General features: G+C 38.9%; 1 protein-coding gene across 3 annotated transcripts in view; it reads right to left on the bottom strand.

Annotated features, from left to right (window-relative positions):
* Positions 1 to 1,071: 1,071 nt before the first annotated feature.
* FOXM1 (forkhead box M1) overlaps positions 1,072 to 20,690 on the bottom strand; it is a 60,533-nt gene continuing 40,914 nt past the window's right edge. For all 3 annotated transcript variants that reach the window (XM_089500259.1, XM_089500260.1, XM_089500261.1), the window contains 2 exons: positions 16,001 to 16,164; positions 1,072 to 3,519 (listed from right to left, as the gene is read on the bottom strand). In XM_089500259.1, coding sequence (XP_089356385.1) covers positions 2,479 to 3,519; positions 16,001 to 16,164 — 1,205 coding nt within the window. In that variant the 3' untranslated portion in view covers positions 1,072 to 2,478. The remainder of the gene's footprint in view (positions 3,520 to 16,000; positions 16,165 to 20,690) is intronic.

The following is a 20,690-nucleotide window of genomic DNA, read 5'->3' as shown; positions in this document are numbered from 1 at the left end:
CAAGTGCGAGCCCTCCGGGGATGGCTTCCTCCCGGACTTCGCTCTGGGCTCGGAACCCTCAGTCCCCAACGTTTTGTGGGGGCGCTTGGAGGGCTTGTCGGTGGCACTGGGTTTTTGCGAACCACGGGTCACATCGGTGGTGGTGGACAACTCTGCCATCGGCGGGGCAGACACCACGCTGGACACGCTGGCCCAGGAAGAGTAGGCGGCTGGTGCAGCTGAGGATGGACGCGCCCCCCTCTTGGACTTTTCCCTGAGCGATGGCCGAAGTCAGCCGGGACTCACGATTCTTCCGAGCCTGGGAAGATAGGGACTTGCAGAGTGGACAAGCCTTCGGGTCGTGGTCCTTTCCTAGGCACAGGAGGCAGGAGGAGTGCGGATCTTGAATGGGCACCTTGCCTCCGCAAACATCACACTTCTTGAAGGGTGCAGGCATCCTTCTGAAGTAGACAAAGTGAAAGGGAGAGTCCAAAAACGAGGTCAACAAGCCGAAAGTCCGAAGTTACCAGGGGCGAGAGAAAGAGAATGGTCAAGAACAGTCTGAGGTCAAAAGTGAAAGTGATTCCAATTGCAAGCTAAAGCGAGCGAAGTTCCCTGAAGCAGCTAGCGCGGCGAAAAAAAGGAACCGGGAAAAAGAGCGGGAAGGCAGGAGCCTTATAACGGGTGGGCAGAGTTACCGCCAAAAAGTTTCTATATGTTGCAAAGTAAACTTTGCCTAGTGATTCCAGAAGGTTCCGAACAGCACTGCGCAGGCGCAGTGAAACCCATTTATATGATTCGCAGAGACCACGAAGAAGAATGTAAAAGGTGTACGCTAAGTATTTATTAATCCAAGGAAAGAGTAATAGGAATTGTTAAGAACCATCCAAAGGATAAAAAAATAATTTCTAAAATTAGAGAAATTGGGAAAATGTGAGGTGGAATGGATGCTGGCTTGTAAATAAGCAGTACAGAGGAAATCAAAACTTATTATAAGGAAATACTACTCAGAATTACACTTCTGTTTTGATTTTATTGCATAGTTCGTTACAAGGAACACAGACACAAACTACTTTTTTCAAGTTCCACATATTTTAATTTAAAGGACAGACTCTTATTCCTGGCATTACATAAGATAAAATTACACTTCATATAGCTTTCCTCTCTCTTTTAAAAAAATACCATATCAAAGTGGGAACACTGTGCATCAGTAAAATCTTAAAATGTGAAGAATAATATTTCATACTCTCTTTAGAGCACTCTCCTCTTCAGTTGAAGATTACATGGTCCTTTTTGGAAGCTCAACCTCCTTCACATTATAAAAAGGAACAGTGCTCAATGCTAGAGGGTTATGGGGGACCCGTGAAACCTTCTGTGGCATGACCTGTGTAGAAAGTAGCATTTGATTACACTGAGAGTGAAACCAGGTTGTAATTTGTGATGGGTGTAATGACCTGATTTTTGTTTTAAATCATCCCTAATTGAATTGATCACAAGTGGAAAACAGTGTCTGTCATCATGGCTACTTACGATTACATTTGGAACATTACCACATCTATAGGATCATTCTACTTGAGTCATTTTACAACATCTAACTAGCCCCCTTGTTGTGCTGGATATTTAATTGCTACCACCTCATAGGGAAAATTGTTATCAGTGTGTAGCTAAAAAGAAAAGGCAATAGCTTTAGTCAGGCAAATCCCAGCTAAGCCTTATGTTTGACATAGTCGTTAAAGTCTCTCTTCTTGTTGCTAAAAGAGATACTTCAGACTGCTGTTGTATGAATTCTGAATGGGTAGTCATTTACAGTTTTTTTTGGCTTTACTCCTGTGCCTTAAATAGAGCCAGATAAGAACTCTTCAGCAGCTGAAGCTTTTCCTGAAAGGTACATATGGATGGAAAATACTTCAACTGCTAAATTTCTTATCTCTTTCTGTTAAGTGCACCCAAACCTGGAAGAAAGTGTGAACCGTAAAAGTAAAGAATATAGTTATAGTGTTTTGAGTTCTTAGATCTAAGGTTTCAGAGTTCCTGTATTTATTTGTGTAGTATTAAGAGTTCTTGTCCGTCCCCCCCTTCTTGTTCCAGGATGAACCTGCTAAAATTTCCTCTGTCGCTCTTAAAAATACAAAAGCTCAGTCCTCTGCATTTGGGCATCCTTTTTATAATTGTAAAAGGGAGTTTAGACATATTTACAAAGAGCAAAATCTACTGGATGCCAAATGGAAGACCTTTACATGGAAATTACTTTCCCCTAAAGCATTTAATAAAGAACTGACTTAGAACTGAATATTATTGATTATTCATATCAGTGTACTGGACCTCTGAATAAGCAACAGCAATATCCAGTGCTAAGCAACATCGAGGCCAATTTATCAGCAGCTCTATAAAAAGTTTACTCTACTATGTACCACAATGTAGAGATCAGTTAACAAAACATTGTCTGTGCTCCTTAGTTATTTTCAGTGAGAAGTTTCAGAATCCATGAGCCAACTTGGGTCATTTCAGCTCAGAAATTAGATGTGACCAGCTGAGATCAGTACCAAGATTGTCATCAAGCCCAGGAAAACTGACATCAAGTAGGATTTTGCTTAGACTGTCATTCATAGTATCCAAGACTAGGCCTTCCATGAGTGAATGGTTTTCTGAAAGAACAGAGACTTGAAGCTCTGGGGATGACTGCTTGCTGGGTGCAGGAGAGCTTGTCAAGGGGCCAGAGACCATAGCATTGGCTTCTGCATTTAGAAGTGGCAGATGTGGGGAATCACAGAGGGATTGTCTTGGGGGAGTGCTACAAAATCCCAAAAGATCTACATTCTCCTGGAGGGATAGTAAAGGTACTGGAAGGGTTCTCACAGGGGTGAAATCCAGATCACTAGTTTCTTTGGCAAAAGGTGCCAGTCTCCAGGTGTCAGTAAGTGCTAGGCAAGGTGGAGCAGCTACAGAAGTTTTACTAGGGGTGGAAGAAGCTGGTAGTTTGTTGAACATCTCTTTCATTGGAGTTTTAAAGGGACCATCTTCCTCTTGAAAGCAACTAAGCTGAGATGAGTTTACCACAGCAAGAGTCTCCTGCCCAAATTGAAGGTCATGTGTGAATGAATCTGAACTACCACTGGATGGCAGAACCATAACTGGTTCTTCTGAACAAGGCAGGGATAAGTGCTGCTTCCTTCTGGATTTGCCAGTTTTATGCCTTTCTTGCCTCTTTATAGGCATTGTATCCAACGTGTGCTGGGGTGGCAACGTGAGGGCTGTAAACCGTCTCTTCTGTTCTACAGGCGGAGCTGCAAGGCATAAATTCAGTTCTTTGTCAGGTTTTGTTGGCTCTTCTTTTACAGATAGTGCTGTAGGAGAGACCCATTCTGTGGAATAAAAGGTGTCATTCTCTTCTTTAATAGTCAGGGCTGTAGGAAAAGCTCTGCTGATCTGACAGGAATCCTCCTTTGTGGAGGCAAATGGAGACAAGTCCTCACTAGAGCAAATCTCCTCCTTTATGGAATTTGCAGAGAACAGGGCTGGCTCTTCAGTGGATGATGGCACCTACAGTAGGAGCATAGGAGGTGAGAAGTGTCAGTATAGTTCAGAACAAAGTAATTGTTTTTAAAAAATCAGTTTAAAGAGTTATTATGCATCCTGTCTGAACTGCTTGAGAGATTGGTTAAACTTAAATAATGATAAGCTTCTAAGTTTAGAAGTTTATCATTAAGTTTAGAAGCATATGGGAATAGATATGGACGCTTATCTAGTCCATGACCAAATCAAAGTCAATCAAGATTTCAATAATCACATTATAAGGAAAACGCTTTTCAGGATCTGAGCCAAATTCAAAACACATTTTAACAGAAAGATACCTCAATGAAGCCATCTATCCAAGAGAAAAATTAGGTAAAGAAAAATTGCTGAGATATGAAGATAAATTGATAAAAGAAACATCAGACAATTACAAAATAAAATCATTAAAGGAATTAAGACAAGAAGGTTACAACATACAATGGTTCACTTATAGACAGGTAAGAGAAAGATTATTATATATACAGCAAACAGAATTAGAGAAATTATTGATGACAAAAGAAGACACAAAACTACTATCAAGGATATATAAATTTTTACTAAATCTGGAAATGGAAACAGAACTAATAAAATACTGTATGATAAAATGGGCACAAGACATAGGGGAAAACATTCAACTTGAGAAATGGGAAAAAACCTGGAAAAGAAGATTGAAATACACTTTGTGTATGGACTTGAAAGAAAATATTTACAAAATGCAATTCAAGTAGTACTTGGCCTCAGATAGATTAAGTAAAATCTACAATGATAGGTGTTGGAAACGTTCAACAGAAAAAGGGACTTTTTATTATATATGGTGGCTATGTGCAAAAGCTAGAAATTATTGGACACAAATACATAAAGAAATTACAGATATATTACAAATTCAAACTGAAAATAAACCCAAAATATTCCTTTTGGGAATGTTAAATGAAGATTTGGAAAAATAACACAGGAAAGTTTTGGTTTTTTATGATCATAGCCACCAAAATCACCTATGCTAAATATTGGAAGGATGAGAAAATTCCAAATATCAAAATGGTTTTCAAAATTATATGAATATATGGAAAATGATAAACTTATACAACTATTTTACAATCAATTGATTTTACAATTGAAAAATTTGAGGAAGACTGGTTGAAAATCTGTAGTTTGGAAAAGACTGAGATAAAAACCATTATAAAAGTTTTTGTTTACAAAAATATTTTTTAAAGAGTGTAAATGAGTGTAAAGCCACAAAACAATGAACTGGTTATAAATGCATGATCTAGTGGAGAGATATGTTTTCTGTAAACAAGGTTTTAATAAGAAATCTAAAAATCAGTATCAGAAATCAGAATTAGCAGAGAGGGGAGGAAGCTAATAAATGTATGTTTTAGGTTTTTATGTTTTAAGTTCAGTTAAAATGGATTTACAAATGTAAGTGAATGTGTTTTTATATTTGTTTATAAATATATTAAAAATAAATAAAAAATAAGTCAAGAAGTACCAGAGAAAGGTTAAATATATTATATTCAAATGTTTAAAATTATATTTTATACTGGCTCTGTTAAATATTTTAAACAAAATTGGTAATCAGACTCTAAAAATTGTGTTTGCTGGTTTGTTGTTACTGAAGAGGAATCTTTTCTTCTTTTTCGTAAATGTACATTTCAGGAAGAAGACTACTTTCTCTTTTAAGAAGGCATGGGGAGTGTCTTTTTCCCTTCCTGGGCAAAACTAAAAACAAACAAACAAACAAAACCCAAAACCAAACCAAACTAAACCAAACCCCAAAAAACCCCTAAAGATCATTGACAATCTTTCTCAAGTGCCTTGCATTAGACTGGGGCATAATCTGTTTCTTGAGGTTTTACGGGTATCTCTGAGACCGATCCTTTCCCTCAGGGAACCTAGTGGAAATGGGTATGGAATGGTCCTGGCAATACCCTAGGAAGAACACGAGAAGGTATTTGAGTTTGGCATTGTGTGGGCCAAATGGAGATTTGAAGTAGGGTCGTGCCAGATGGTGAATCACTGTGGAGGTGGGTGTCACAGAGGCAAGGTAGATCATTCACTCAATGCTAGGTGACAAATTCTCACTGATAATTAAAAAGCATTTTCCAGCTCTGTAAAATAAAAAATCCTTGCCCTACTCTGAGCATAAAGACTAGCCTTTCCCTTCTACTGCTTGGAAGCCTACCAAAAGTACAAGATTGTTTCTGCTACTAAGTGTACCACAGCACTGTGCAAATTGAACAATGATTCCAGTAAATTCCTGTGAGAAGGAGGCAGCCTCTCACCTCATGCCAGTATAGGACATGTGTCTTTAGAGAATGACCTGCCTGGCCCGGCAGGAGATAGTTTATTATAAGGAATGTATGATAAAATGAATGCAAGACATTGGAGAACAAATTCATTTAAATATGTGGGGAAAAGTTTGGGCAAAAAACCTAAAATTTACTAAAAGTGTGCATCTGTTAGAAAATTAATATAAATTATTTTATAAGTGGCATTTGACACCCACAAAGTTGGCTAAGATAAAAAAAGGTAAAAGAGATAGGCTTTTGGAAATGCAGGCAAATCAATGCCTCCCTCTTCCATATGTGGTGGAAATGCCAGGATGCTGTAAAGTTTTGGAGGGCGATTCATGGTAAAATCCAAATGATCTTTTTAGTTGATTTAGGCGGGTTACAGACCGCCCATTTGGGGCGGGCTGCACTTGCCCCTTTCCCCGGTGTAACGGGGCCTCAGCTGCCAGATTGGCAGCCTCCGAGGCCCCGATCCGCCGCTTTCCAGGCTGCGGGGAAGCGGCAAAAGGCCCCTTCCCCACAGCCTGAAAAGGGGTGTCCTTGGGGCTTCAAGCCCCAAGGACACCCCGCGGCGGCGGGGAGGAGGAGAAAGGGGCCGCTTAGCCCCTTTCTCCCTTGCTTCGCTGGGCGCAGCCGTCTGAAGGCTGCGCCCAGCGACGCAAAGCGGCGCTGCAAACCAGGAAGGAGCTCCGAAATGGAGCTCCTTCCTGGTCCACGCAAAGGGCGCACTAAGCACCCTGGCGCGGACCGACGACGTCATGTCCACGCCGCCCCGTATAGAGGCGGCGCGGTCATGACGTTGTCATGGCGGCCCCCATGTGGAAGGGAGCCGCCATTTTGTACGGACCCAGTCCGTACTAGGGTTAGGGGGGTGCGGAAGCACCACACCTACCTAACCCTAGTACGGACTGACTCCGTACTTTCATGGCAGTTTGTAAGCCACCTTTGAGATGAAAACTAAATTATATTTATTGAACATAACAGAAGACTTGAAAATAAAATTAAGTAAAGAAGAGATAGGCGTAATATTGTACATGATCACTGCAGCCCGCCTAATTTATGTAAGGCATTGGAAAGAGAAATATGATTTGCTACTGGAAGACTGGACAGTGAAAGTATATAATTTAATGATTATGGATAAATTAACAATGATGTTAAATGACAGATCAGATCAGCAATTTGAGAGAAAATGGTTGAAAATTAAGAAGCTTTGGATCTGAAAGAAAAAATCCCATTGCTTTTTTTTCTTTCCTCATTCCCCCCCCCCCCCCCCCCTTTTCCTCTTCTTTTAAATATTGATGTCTCGAGACTACTTTGGACTGGATGATACATAATCGTATAAGCTTGCCTCTGTTTTATAGGAATTTTCTCAAAAAAATTAGAATTTAGAGGGAAGGGAGGTAACCACTTTGTCCTGTTTGGGTAGAAGAATGTTTCTCATAGTAACCATGGCATGCTCTCCTCCACTTCATTTCTTAAGTATGGTACTTAGTTATGTTCTAAACTAAGTGTGTACAACATCTGGAACTGTAAAAATAAAGCCCTCCATAAAGCTTTTTAAAAAAGGAGAAAGAATTTTAAAAAAAGGAATTTAATTATTACGGTATTAAAACAGATAGTTATTTAAAAAACTTTATCAAATTGTTGAATGCTTCCCCCCCCCCCCCTTTCTGCAAGTTCTAAGGGCCTGTTGACCATGAATAATGTGTCAAATTTTGTGGGGGCCCCATTTGCAGTTTGATTGATTCCTCAAATTGAAGCATAACATCTTAAAATGAGCTGTTGAATAAAATTTATTTCTATCCACGACCATAGAAGTGTGAAGTAGTTTAGAATTTATTTTCGTACCATTTAACTCTAGAGTTAAAATATGATCATTGCGGAATAGCGGTCTATAAATAAAACGTATTATTATTATTATTATTATTATTATTATTATTATTATTATTAGAGTCCCTCCACCAATCCATAAGTAGCACAGGTCTAATGAATGCTTTGGAATGAAGCTGGGTGTTCCAGTTTAACAATTTCTTTCACCATTTTAATGAAGAAGTGAATTCTGATGCAGATCTGGGAGGGGCTATAACTAGTTTAAAGGGTATGCCAAAAAGTCAAAATTATCAGATAAAAACATTAAGCCTTAAGAAGGGCCAAGATGACACCCTATAAAGATTTGGCACTGTGATTTCCTAAAGGAACCATTATTATACCTTTTGTGAGCACCCACATTATCCTAGTATTTATCCTGTGTAATTGAGACAGTACATGCAGGCGCAAAAATGGAGGCATCAGTTGACCTGAGGGAGCTTCATGTTTTTCAGAAGTACAAGAAATGGGGCAGGGGCATGAAGGGGGAACCCCTGGAGCTGCCCAATGATTGACTGAGGCCAGAATTCTGTTGCTGCACTATGCTAGTTTAACGCTCCATTATACTAATGCAATGCATTTTTGCAGAACTGCAGGTGTGGGAAGGCACAGAATATAATCAGAACTGTTGTTAGGAGGATGCTCTTGGTTCCAGGCAGCCTGTTTCTTCCAATTCCTGGGCAGGTTTTCTAAATCAGTATATTCTGAGTAGGCTGGCTTGGAAGCATCATCTGTGCAAAGCCAGCCTTCCTAAAATACTGTACCCAGAAACTAAGAATTACAGAAATGGTAGAGGAACCAAAAGCTTTCTCTCCCGATAGCTGCACTGATAAATTTCCCAGGCTCTCCCCTGGCAATGCTGCATCCACAGCCTTTTTACTCCTGTTGCTATTACAATGCTAGTATAGTGCACCAACAGGATCTTGGCATGAGCATGTATAGTGCCACAAAATGTTGAGTGTCTGTTGAAGGAAATGGAAAATAGGGGTGGCTGGGGTAAGGGGTATATCAGGTTGCAGTTTATTGAGGTTTTGCTGTAATTAGGATAACAGATCAAGAATTAATCAACTCTATTTGCCATGGTTAGATTCAAAGAATCAGTTGGAAGAGACTACAAGGGCCATCCAGGAACGCCAATCAAAGCACCCCTAACGGATGGTCATCCAACTTTTGTTTAAAGACCTCCAAAGAAGGGGACTCCACCACACTCCAAGGGAGGATGTTCCACTGTCAAACAGCTCTTACTGTCAGGACGTACTTCCTAATATTGAGGTGGAATCTCTTTTCCTCTAATTTGAATCCATTGCTACAGGTCCTATTCTCTGGAGCAGCATAAAACAAGCTTGCTCCATCTTCAATATGATACCCCTTCAAATATTTAAACAGGGCCATCATATCACCTCTTAACCTTCTCTTCTCCACATGAAACATCCCAAGGTTATAAGTCTCTTTCTTCTCATAGGGCATGGTTTCCAGACGCTTCACCATTTCGTTCACCTTCCTCTGGTCACCCTCCAGCTTGTCAACATCCTTTTTGAATTGTGGTGCCCAGAACCAGATACAGTATTCCCGGTGAGGCCTGACCAGAGTACTACTATTTCCCTTGATTTAGATATTATACTTCTACTGCTAGCCTAGTATCACATTGGCTTTTTTGACTGTTGCATCACACTGTTGACTCATATTCAACTTGTCTACTAGGACTCTTAGATCCCTTTCACATGTAGTCTTGTAATGTCCTCCATTCTATATCTATGCATTTTATATTTTATCCCTAAGTGTAGTACCTTACATTTCCTCCTAGTGAAATTTATTTTGGTACTTTTGGCCCAGCTTTCTAATCTGTCAAACTCATTTTGAATTTGGAGTGTTAGCTACTCCTCCTAATTTGGTGTCATCTGCAAATTTGATATGCATGCCCCTATTCTTTCATCCAAATCATTGATAACGATGTTGACATTTGCCCTCTTCCAGTCTGCTGGGACTAATCCCATTCTCCAGGAGTTCTTAACTTAAAGAATATTGCCAGTGGTTCTGAGATTACTTCTGCCAGTTCTTTTAATACCCTTGGATGTAGTTCACCTGGTCCTGGAGACTTGGAATTCATTTAGGTTAACTAGGTATTTCTGTACTAACTCTTTACTTATTCTGTGCTGCATTTTCTCTATTGCATCCTGGGCTCCATTTTCCTCAGGTTGAATGTCCTTTTCCTTTTGTAAGAAGACTGAGGCAAAGGTGGTGAGCAGTTCTGGCCTTTTCTCTGTCCCTTGTTAGTATTTCACCATCTTCTCCACACAATGGCCCTATCATTTTCTTCTTGTTGTTTTTGCTATGGACATACCCCCAAATCCCCTTTTATTGTTACCTTTGGGAGATAGCTCTACTACTACTCTGCACAGAATATGTTTATTTGAAATACACATTCATTTAAGAAGACATGCAAGCAACATTTAAGAATATTAGAAAGGTTTATTCCATTATCCAAAAGGGTGGATGTTCCTTATCCTCTGACCTGAAGCAAGAGTATGCATCTGTCAGAATGTGGAACCAGTATCCAGGAAAATCAATTAGTCAGTCTTATGAAGAATAAGCAGAACTTTATTGATAGCTCCAAGATCAGCAGTTCAACTCCATTCAGTGTTTAAGCTGAGACTAACCCCCCCACACCAAAAGCAATACATAAAAACCCAGGTTTGTTTACTCCACCCCCAACCAAAAGCCTGCACAACAAAATCCCCACCTCTTTCTCACCATTATTCATCCCCTATCTCTCCCCCCATAGCTTCTATCCCTCTATGCTCTAAGCTTGCATTCCAAGCCTCTGAGAGAGGCCTTCAAGGACACTGGATAACAGCCACCTGGTACCACTCAGCTCCTACATAACTACATCTATACTAGCCATAGCAAAAGCATCCCAACCCCCAGCATCCCCACACACATAAAACATATATCTGATAGAATACTAGCAAGGATTCTAACAGCATCCAGCATCTCTACTTGGCTTTTGTCTCTAGGGGCCCCTCTTAGGGATGTGATAGGTTAAGGTTTAGCACCTCCTGTGTTAGGGCCTGGGGTGAGGCAAAGCTAGTGTGCTCTGTCTTTGTGATACTCTTCCTCTTTTTGCTGGAGCCAATTAATGGTAAGGAGAATGAAGCACAAATATAGGTTGAGTTTCTCTTACTTGCAATGCTTGGGACCAGAAGTGTTTTGGATTTCAGATTTTGATAAAATATCTTGGAAATGGGACCCAAGTCTAAATAAGAAATTTATTTAACTTCCATATACAAGTTATATACATAACCTAAAGGTAATTTTATACATAATATTTTAATAGATTTGCACATGAAATTTGTGTATACTGAGCCATCAGAAAGCAAAGGTGTCACTATCTCAGACACTCATGTAACAATTTTGGAGTATTTCAGATTTCCGAAGGGATAAGGGCCATTCAACCTGTACTTTGTTTCCTTGGACTTATGAGAGGTATAGTATAGTTGTATCAAAAAACAATGTACAGAGCACCAGGAAAGTTTATTTCCTTTAAGTGGTAGTACATTCCTTGGAGACAGAGTAGAAAAAAATCCCTTTGCAGGGATAAAATTTTGGGACTATACTATGGGAGAATTTTTAGATGGCAAGGTAGCTGCTTCTGTTTTTCAGCTGCCTCCAATGGTGCTCTCACTGTTAGGGATTAAAGTTGGTGTTTACCAATTGTTTTCCTGTCTGCAGTGAAAGGAAGAGGTAGTATTGGAAATAAAGACAGAATCACCTAAGCCTGGAGCACTGAGAAAAAACCAAAAACCTATTCTGTCAGATGCAGGATGAGAAGTGAGAAGATCCGCTGAAGACAGAATATTCTAGCATAGCCCTGCTGCCACATATGGATGAAGAGTCATTCTCAACAGAATGCACTTGTCCTTGGACTTCCGGTTGGTAATGGCTCCCTGATGAGACGCACTATGAGGAGGCTCTTGGGGATGTTCTTACTTAACGTGGTTTGCTGCTCTAAGGAATATTTCAAAGAACAGCGAAATTATCCCTTAGGTATAAGGGGGTCGGAGGGGGCTCGACGGAGGCCCAGAGGCCGCACTCCAAGGCTGAAAATTCAGAAGTAGATCCAGTCCTGGTGAAATTGAAGGGTCTGGATTGAAAATGTAAGGTGCAGCGGGGCTGGAGAGCATACCACAACTGCGGGTTAAGGAGTGACTTTTGTTGTATTAGGGAGCCACCAATTTTTAATTTTTGTTTCTTTTGGAGTTAACTTGGATTTGAAGTTAAGGAGTTGTCGCAGAAAGAACTATTATCACTGCTGGGGTGTAAATTCCAAGCAGAATAATAATTTGGATTTGTTGCATTTAACAATTGAATTAATTTAGAGACGGACAGGACTATTAAATGTATTTCTGAAATTTCAAGAAAGAACCAAAAGAGACAGTGAGGATAACCTATTACCTATTGTTGTTGGTGGTGATTGAGAAGAAGAAAGTGACTATCTGGAACAATATAGATATCTTTAAAATTAACGGATAAGTAACTATGCCATGATGCCTTAAGTATTTCAAGGGTTAAGAACATTTATTTACTTGCTGAATACACATTCTAGCTGGTGTCCTTGAAGTCATCTGGGAGAGAAGCTGTGTCTTCTTTGTTTCTGTTTCGTCTCGGCTTGGAGAGAGAGTGGAGAGAGAGAGGAGAAGCGGAGTCCGGACCGCGAGGTGGAAAGGAGGAAGAAGGACAGAATCATAGAGTGGAATTGGAGGAAGAAAGAAAGGAGCCGGAAAAGGGACTAAAAGGAAGTGACGGTGTAACCATAGAGTGGACTATAGAGTTGGACATAGAGTTGTTAAGGAAGCGGATGGACGATAAAACAGAGAGTGCATCAGAGTGTTGGGGAAAAAGGAAGTAAAAATTAAAGGAACATGGAGAATATAGTGTTTGGAAAAAGGAAAAGTTTGAACTTTTGGAAATACAGTACTTAAATTTTGAACGGACGACTTGATGATGGATTTGAACGGGTGGGTTAGTGGGAAGGAACATGGTTGGGGAATAGAAGGGGGTGAAGATTCCATAGGTAAGGGCGGGGGGAGGAAAGATACTGTTAAAATGATGATCTTAGCCAGGATTATATTTTTATTTCAAAATTTACCAATTATTGCTAATGATGCCCCCTTGGAAAAATGGAATAAGGACATCTTGAAATTTGTTTGGCAAAATAAAAAAGCAAGGATAAAAGCAAAAGTCTTACAAGATAAAATAGAAAGAGGGGGATTAGCTTTACCAAATTTAAAGTGGTGTTATCATGCATGTATTTTAGATTGTCTTATAGATTGGTTTAAATTAGAAAATAAGAGATTGTTAATTCTAGAAGGAAATGATTTAAGATATGGATTCCATGGATACTTGTTTTATGATAAATTGAAAGTGGACAGAAATTTTAATAATCATTTTATTCCCAAAGCCCTTTTTAAAGTATGGATGAGATACAAAGAAAAATGGTGCCCAAAGATCCCAACATGGACTTCTCCCATCAAAGCATTATTTAGAAGAGAAGAATTCGGTGGAAAAAATTGGATGTGTTATAGATATATAATAAACATAATGGAGAAAAGTGTTATTTTGAAAACACAAGAAGAGCTTCTAAATGAGGGATGGAACTGTAATAGGTTCACTCATAGACAATTAAGAGAGAGATTTAATATGGATATTAAATTGATAGGTATAGGTCCCACTGACTCAGAATTTGAAAATATAATTTGGCGAGATAACATCAATTTTTTTTTTGAAATTTTATAATATAATTCTAAAATGGGAATTACAGGATGAGACAGTGAAAGAATTTATGATCAAATGGGCAGTAGACTTACAGCAAACAATCGAATTTGAGCAATGGGAGAAATTATGGAAAAAGAGAATCAAATATACAAAAAATATAGACATAAAGGAAAATGTTTAAAGGAACAAATGCTGTATGTTGGAAGTGTCACTCAGAATTAGGAACGTATTTACATGAATGGTGGAAATGTGAGGTAGTTAACAAATATTGGGGGAAAAATACACAAAGAAATGAAAAAAAATGTTCAACAATCGTGCAGACCCGAAATTGTATCTTTTGAATATTCTAGACAATCAGAAACTAGAAATTATGGAAGGCAAAATAATATTTTTGACAATAATAGCGGCAAGAAAGGATCTGGCAAAATATTGGAAAGTAGAAGAAACACCAACAATTGAAGAATGGAAATGGAAAATATTTGATTTTTTTTTAAATGGATAAATTACCATATTTAACAAGACATCAATCATTACAAAAATTTTATGAAGAATGACAACCATGGATTAAATATCTTCAATCTGAAAACCCAGAAAATAAATGGGTAGCTTTGAAAGACTGAGTTGGTGGTGAACTGGTGGTGATAGAAGACATGAAAAATATATTTCTAATTTGTAATCAGTTCTTGTTGTAGATATAAATATTTAGACATATGAATATAGGAATAGGAATAGATAGCACTGGAGGATTTATATACATATTGAGAGAAAAGTTTTGTTTTTCCAGAATTAATGAAGTAACAAATCCAGTTGAAATAAGTGAATTATTACATTAGTCACCTATGGATTATGCATAAAAAAATAACTAAGAGTTAGTAACCAATTATTTTTTCTTAATCATTGGTTCTAATGTGACAACTTTGGAAGTGTAATTATGATTATCATGAAATATGAAATGAAGGGATTAGATAACCTATCACTCAGTGCCTTTCATCAGATACTGTTGAGGGCTTCCTCTGTTCTTGGAACAGGATGACTTTGCTCAGTATTTGATGCTGTGATATAATGCAGCCTATATTAGTGTAATGTATTGTATATGGGTCTACTTTTGAAAAGTTTTTGTCAACTTCAATGAAACCTAGCCTGATTATTAATTGGCATGGGTGGCTTTAGATATGTTGCCTAAGGGTTAAAAGATTTTCATTAGTGCCATTTGTTTTCAGCTTTATTTCAAAATGATGACTTTTGTTTTAAAGCCTTAAGTAGTCTAAAATGATTGCCTTCTCCCACATTCACTTGGCTGGCAGTTGAGACAATATTCAAATTCTCACATCTTTAGAGATTAGTCAGGAAGCTACTAGAAACAAGGCCTTTTCTCTGCTGGTGATTGTATTATAGCAATAGCAAGGGCATTTCTATCTCGGTTATCAGTGAACTAGCACTCCCTGAGTGGCTTACAATGTGTAAGCTAATTGCCCCAAACAAGCTGGGTACTCATTTTACAATTCTATTCTACAAAAGGATGGAAGGCTGAGTGGACCCTGCTGCCATTATGGCTGCAGAACTGGTATTTAACCACTGTGCCATGAGGGCTCCCTGTTATAAAAAAACCCAAAAAACTTTTTTGCTATATGTTTTAATCTGGTGACTTTCTTGATGTTCTTTAGGTCAGATGAAGAGAACCTTTCACGGCTGAGGGCTAAATTGGTCTGGGATGTCAGGGATTTTACGATTTTAATTGTACAATTTTAACTGTTGTGTTTTATGTATATTAGCCGCCTTGGGTCCCACCTTGGGAAAAAGGCGGGATAAAAATAAATAAACAAACAAACAAATAAATAAATCTTCTCACTCCCATCCACATTCTCATACACATACACCTCAATTGCACTGACACAATACATTGTCTATGTGGATCACTTGGGGCATGGGGATTTTCCCTGAGCAAGAGCCACTCTCAGGGAAAGAGTAACAGCTGGTCAGAGACAGCAAATTCCTACCCTCAGCACAGAACAGGAAAAATCTCTCAACTGCTGACTGAAGATAAGAGCTTTCCCTTATCTAGGTTACAGGATTACTTCAGTTCTCATTTCAACCCTGTAACAGTTGTTCTCATGAGAGTTTTAGCACAATTTTTCTTCCACACACATCCATCCCAAGGCATGTAGACAGACAACACTATCAATAATTTGTGACAACCCTTCCCACCATCCAGTACTTAACTAATACAGTATTAAAACGCTACAGACAAGCAAAGTACTTCACTATCTATACACCATGGATGGAAATCTTTGGATCCTGAAACAGAGGAAGTAACTGCCAGGGTGGAAGTTCATTGCCCAGGCCTGTTTTAGGTGCCAGGCAAATTTCATTCTGTCTTGTCAAACGTTTAATAGTATTTATGACCTGCTATATCCTGGCTTTGGGGCCGCTGTCCTATACAGACTGAAGTGGGGAAAAGTTTTAGGTATAAATGTGTCTTAAAGCATCCTAGTGGTGACAAGACTAAACCAGAATATATTTATGGGACTACTACAAGGACTGACCTTTGGAGCAATGCGCACCTGCTTGCTATTCTTCAGCTTCTCAGAGGTACCATGAGTCTCAGGCATCTTCGAAGAGGGATGAAATATAGGGGACTGTCTCACTGGGAACTGGATTGGAACCAAGTAAGAATTGACACGTGGCAACAAGGGCTTCATTTTTCGACCTTGAAAGAGAGAAAAAATTAGCTCAGTATGCAGAATTGGGGAACTAACAGATCAGTCAGTGTAGCAGTTTCATGCTTTGTACAGTTATCACACTTCATTTTGTATTACTGATGTGTAAATTAGGATGCAAATTGTAAACTTAACAATATACAAGAGGACAAGTAACACAGCAATAAGGAGGGCAACTGCCAATCTGAGGGCAATAGCCAAGAGTTCACTCTCATGTTCCTGCCAATGTGACTTTGACAGTAGCAGGACAAATTCCTTCTCAAAGAGCTTATCACCCGGACAACCCATATTTCAATTTGTTTTGTTCTATTTGACCCTGGACCCCTCTCCCTTGGTCTTCTATATAACATAGGCCCAATAACTTTGTCTTAAGTCATATACAGTTTTATAGCTGTATATGACAGCTTGGATTATGACAGAAACAGACAAGTAACTAGGGAGTCTATTTTAACAAGAGAATTACTTATTCCAAGTATAGAATCATAGGGTTGGAAGAGAGCAGAAAGGCCATCCAGTCCAACCCCCTGCCATTCAGGAAACCACAATCAAAGCAGTCCCAACAGATGACCATTCAGCCTTTGCTTAAAAACCTCTAAAGAAGGAGACTCCACTACGCTCGGAGGCAGCATATTGTACTATTGAATAGCTCTTCATGTCAGGATGTTCCTCCTAATGTAACCAGGGATGGGGAGTAGTGGTGATTTTGGGGTTACTCCTTGTCCTACTCCGGAGTATAATATTTTTTCTTAATATTGCTCCTACTCCCGTAAAACCTCTTACTCCTTACTCCTACTCCCCAGCCCTGTGGAAAAGCTCCAGCTGCTTTGCAAGACTGGTGTGTGTGTGTGTGTATGTGTCTCTCTTTGCCCCCCAGTCACTTCCCCAGTGCAGTATTATAAAATTGTTTGTGGTGTTTGCATGTACAATAACAGGAATAAGGAATAATAAATTTATTTTGTTACTTCTTATTCCCACTCCTACAAAAACCTCTTATTCCTTTACTCCTTACTCCTACTCCCCAGCCCTGAATGTAACTCATCCCAGCCAGTAATATCACTTCACCCTAGACCAGCTAAAATTTTCAAATATTTTTTAAAGGCAGTTCCATACAGAGAACACTACAGTAGTTCAAAAGGATGAAACAAAATCCTTTGTTACTGTGAAATCCAACATCTTCAGTATGTGCAAATACATTCTTGGCTGCTGAAAAGGGGATTATAATTTCATTAAAGACAGTTTGTATTTCTGAAATATAATGTGCCTTTTGACTGATCAAAAGCAACTCTGTCCTGATTAGACTAAGCTTCAGTTTGTTCCCCCTCATCAGTCATAAGACACTGATTTAGAACTTCAACCATTTCCATGGATTTAGATGGAAAAGAGATAAAATTGGATGCCGTAAATATACTGGTGACATCAATCCCCCAGAAAACAAATCTCCCAACTTTTTCACCATACGGAACAGGGTATTATCAGTATGCTGATGACACCCAGATATATTTCTCCATGTCTCAGTCTACAGTTTTGACTTCAGATGGTGTCTCTCCTCTCAATGACTGTCTTTGAGTGGTAATGGACTGGATGAGGACTAAAGCTGAATCCAGACAAAACACAGGAACTTATAGTATGAGCCCCTAATCCAGGGATTGTGATACAATCTCCAGTCCTAGATGGAGTCACACTCTCCTCAAAGGAATGTGTTTGCAGTCTGAGGGTGCTCCTAGATCCGTCGCTCCAGATGATAAATGCAACTGTCAGAAGCACCTGTTATCAGCTTCGGCTGATACGTCAGCTGCTCCTTTCCTGGAAGTGGGGGACCTAGAAACTGTAGTGCATGCGCTGGTAACCTCAGACTCAATTTCTGCAATGCGCTCTACATGGGGCTACCTTTGTGCTTAATTCGGAAACTTCAATTAGTTCAGAACATGGCAGCCAGGTTGATTACTGGTAAAACCAGAAGTGATTGGATAACACATATTCTAAAATCGCTTCACTGGCTGCATATTAGTTTCCGGGCATAGTTCAAGCCCTAAATGGCTTGGGTCCAACCTATCTCCGGGACCGCCTCCTTCCGTACAATCCACCCTGCACATTCAAATCCTCTGGGAGGAATTTATTGCGACATATAAAAACTAGGCTAACTGCAACCACCCAGATGACCTTCTCATCAACCACTCCCAGATTCCAACCTGCCGGAAGAGATCCATCACATCACCAGTCTAGACAGCTTTAAAAAAGCTATCAAAACGGATATTTTTGGCAGGCCTTTCCTGAATAGAAAACCTAGCCACCAATTTGAACCCTCTTATGCCTCTGAATTCGCCACGGTTTACTGCCTGATTGTTGTTGTTGATACTGATGATGTTGTTTTGATGTTGTTTTAATGTGTGATTTTAAATTGTTAAGGTTTAATTGATATTTTAAGGGGATGGTGGGATTGTGCATATGGGATTGTATGTAAGGAATAACTTGTAAGCCGCCTCAATTGTCATAGAGAAAGAGGTGAGATACTGTATAAATAAAAGTTTTATTTTATTATTTATGTATGTTAAGTGTCATGGGGGGACGGACGGACACTAAGTGCAATGGTTATGCTGTTGAATAGGAATGTCCCACCCCAAAGGACCAGACCACTGTAAAATGGTGCCATCAAAGTTCCATTCTAGCTAAGTAATGATATTGAAAGATACAGACAGGATCCTTGGAACTAACAGTGGCATACATCTACTTCCAGCGGTAGGTCCCCCACCAAAGCAGTCTCTGCTCAATCACTCGATCTGGAGATAGACTGAAATGGAGTGAGTTAAGCCATTTCATTCACAAATTCCAGGAATCCCCAAAAGTCCCATTTGGATGAAAACTGGAGAGATAAAATAAATTATATCTGCATTAGTTTGGCTCTCGTAACTGAAAACTATGTTAATTAACTTTGATCTCTATTCATCCAGTTGTAATGGATATATTTGAATGAATACACTGCAAGGATGAGGAGAGGATCCTTTGAGGAGGGAGACTTACTACACCAGTGGTCGAGTTTTGCCCTTTTTGGCTTCCATCTCCCCGCCCCCTCAAAGTGGAATATTGGAAACCTACTAGAAAATTCACCAGAGGATAGAGTTTTTTTTTAAAAAAATTCCAAATTTTTTTATTACACCGTGTATAATACATAGTACACAATCATGTTTCATATTATAATTTTCTCCCCTCACCCACCACCCAAATAAGAAAACAGCATAGAGAAATTTACAATCAAATTAACAATTGGTTTTGGAGATATGGAAAATATTATTGATTATATTATTAACTTCTTCATACCTCATTTTACCTTTCACGCTCTTAATTACTATTTCCCATTTGTCTTCCCATGGTTCTTTATTGCTTTCCCCAATATATTTTAATATTCTTTCCCTAAGAAAGTCGAATAGTATATATTCTTTTATATATTTAAATAAGTAAGCCTTGTTCCAATTTAATTTGTTTCTCCATCCATAAGCAATCACTGCATGAGCAGCTTTTAGAAATTGATATCATTTAAATCAAAATAATTTTTAACTTCCTCCCTAATTTGTTGTTTATTTTCCTCCTTCAGAATAACCACAGGATCAAAAATCCATTTTTTACATCTTTTAATATTGCTTCCTTCATTCTTTATGTATAATGGTGCATGATCTGAAAGCCAGACTCCCCCAGCATTAATTTCTTTTATTTTCAAACTATTGTCTTTTTTGACTAGGAAATAATCTATACAACTACATTTTTATGTCTAGCTGAATAATATGTATTTTCATAATTATTGTTTCCCGTGCTTTCATAACCATCAATAATATTCAATTTCTCTAAATTAATTTTAGAATTTTCCTTTCTATTCTTTTTCTTTTTTGTTCTTCCCCTTATATTTCCCTTTGTATTACATCTTGATATATCAAGACTGAAGTCCCCTCCCAGAAATAGATCCCCTTCGTAAAAGTCCTCCTGTACAGTTAACACCTTATTTATGAATTCAACTTGTTTTTCATTTGGGGCATAAATACAAGCAAACACAACTTTTATCTTCTTTATATTCCCTTTAACAAAAATATATCTCCCCACCAGAGGATGGAGTTCAGGAAAATTTGGGGGGGGGGGGGATCTCCACTTATCATGTCCTACAATGACTAAGCCCAGTAACACCCAGTTGAAACAACCATATATTCTTTCCTGGTTTACCCCTACATTTCCTGTCCTACCGTTCATCTGTTGTCTCTCCTATGTGGAACTTTACTGTGAATGTTCCATGGGAGCAGGACCTAATATTTTATAGTACGAAATATCATGTACAGAAATGATGCAAACTAAATTATTTTTTTAAAAAAAGTTGTCATCACTACTTTTGTCACAATGGGCTATAATTTGTCACAAATTTGTCACAATCGGTGATACTTCTTTCCCTCTCATGGTACAGAATGTAATAGGAATTTCATAGAATCACACAGCTGGAAGAGACAGAAAAGGCCATCCAGTCCACCCCCTGCCATGC

The sequence above is a fragment of the Sceloporus occidentalis genome, unplaced genomic scaffold (assembly GCF_023333645.1).
Source record: "Sceloporus occidentalis isolate IW3139 unplaced genomic scaffold, rSceOcc1.0.p SCAF_150, whole genome shotgun sequence".
Classification (NCBI taxonomy): domain Eukaryota; kingdom Metazoa; phylum Chordata; class Lepidosauria; order Squamata; family Phrynosomatidae; genus Sceloporus; species Sceloporus occidentalis.
The sequence above is the reverse complement of the archived record's forward strand: the minus strand, read 5'-3'. Positions and strand labels throughout refer to the sequence as shown.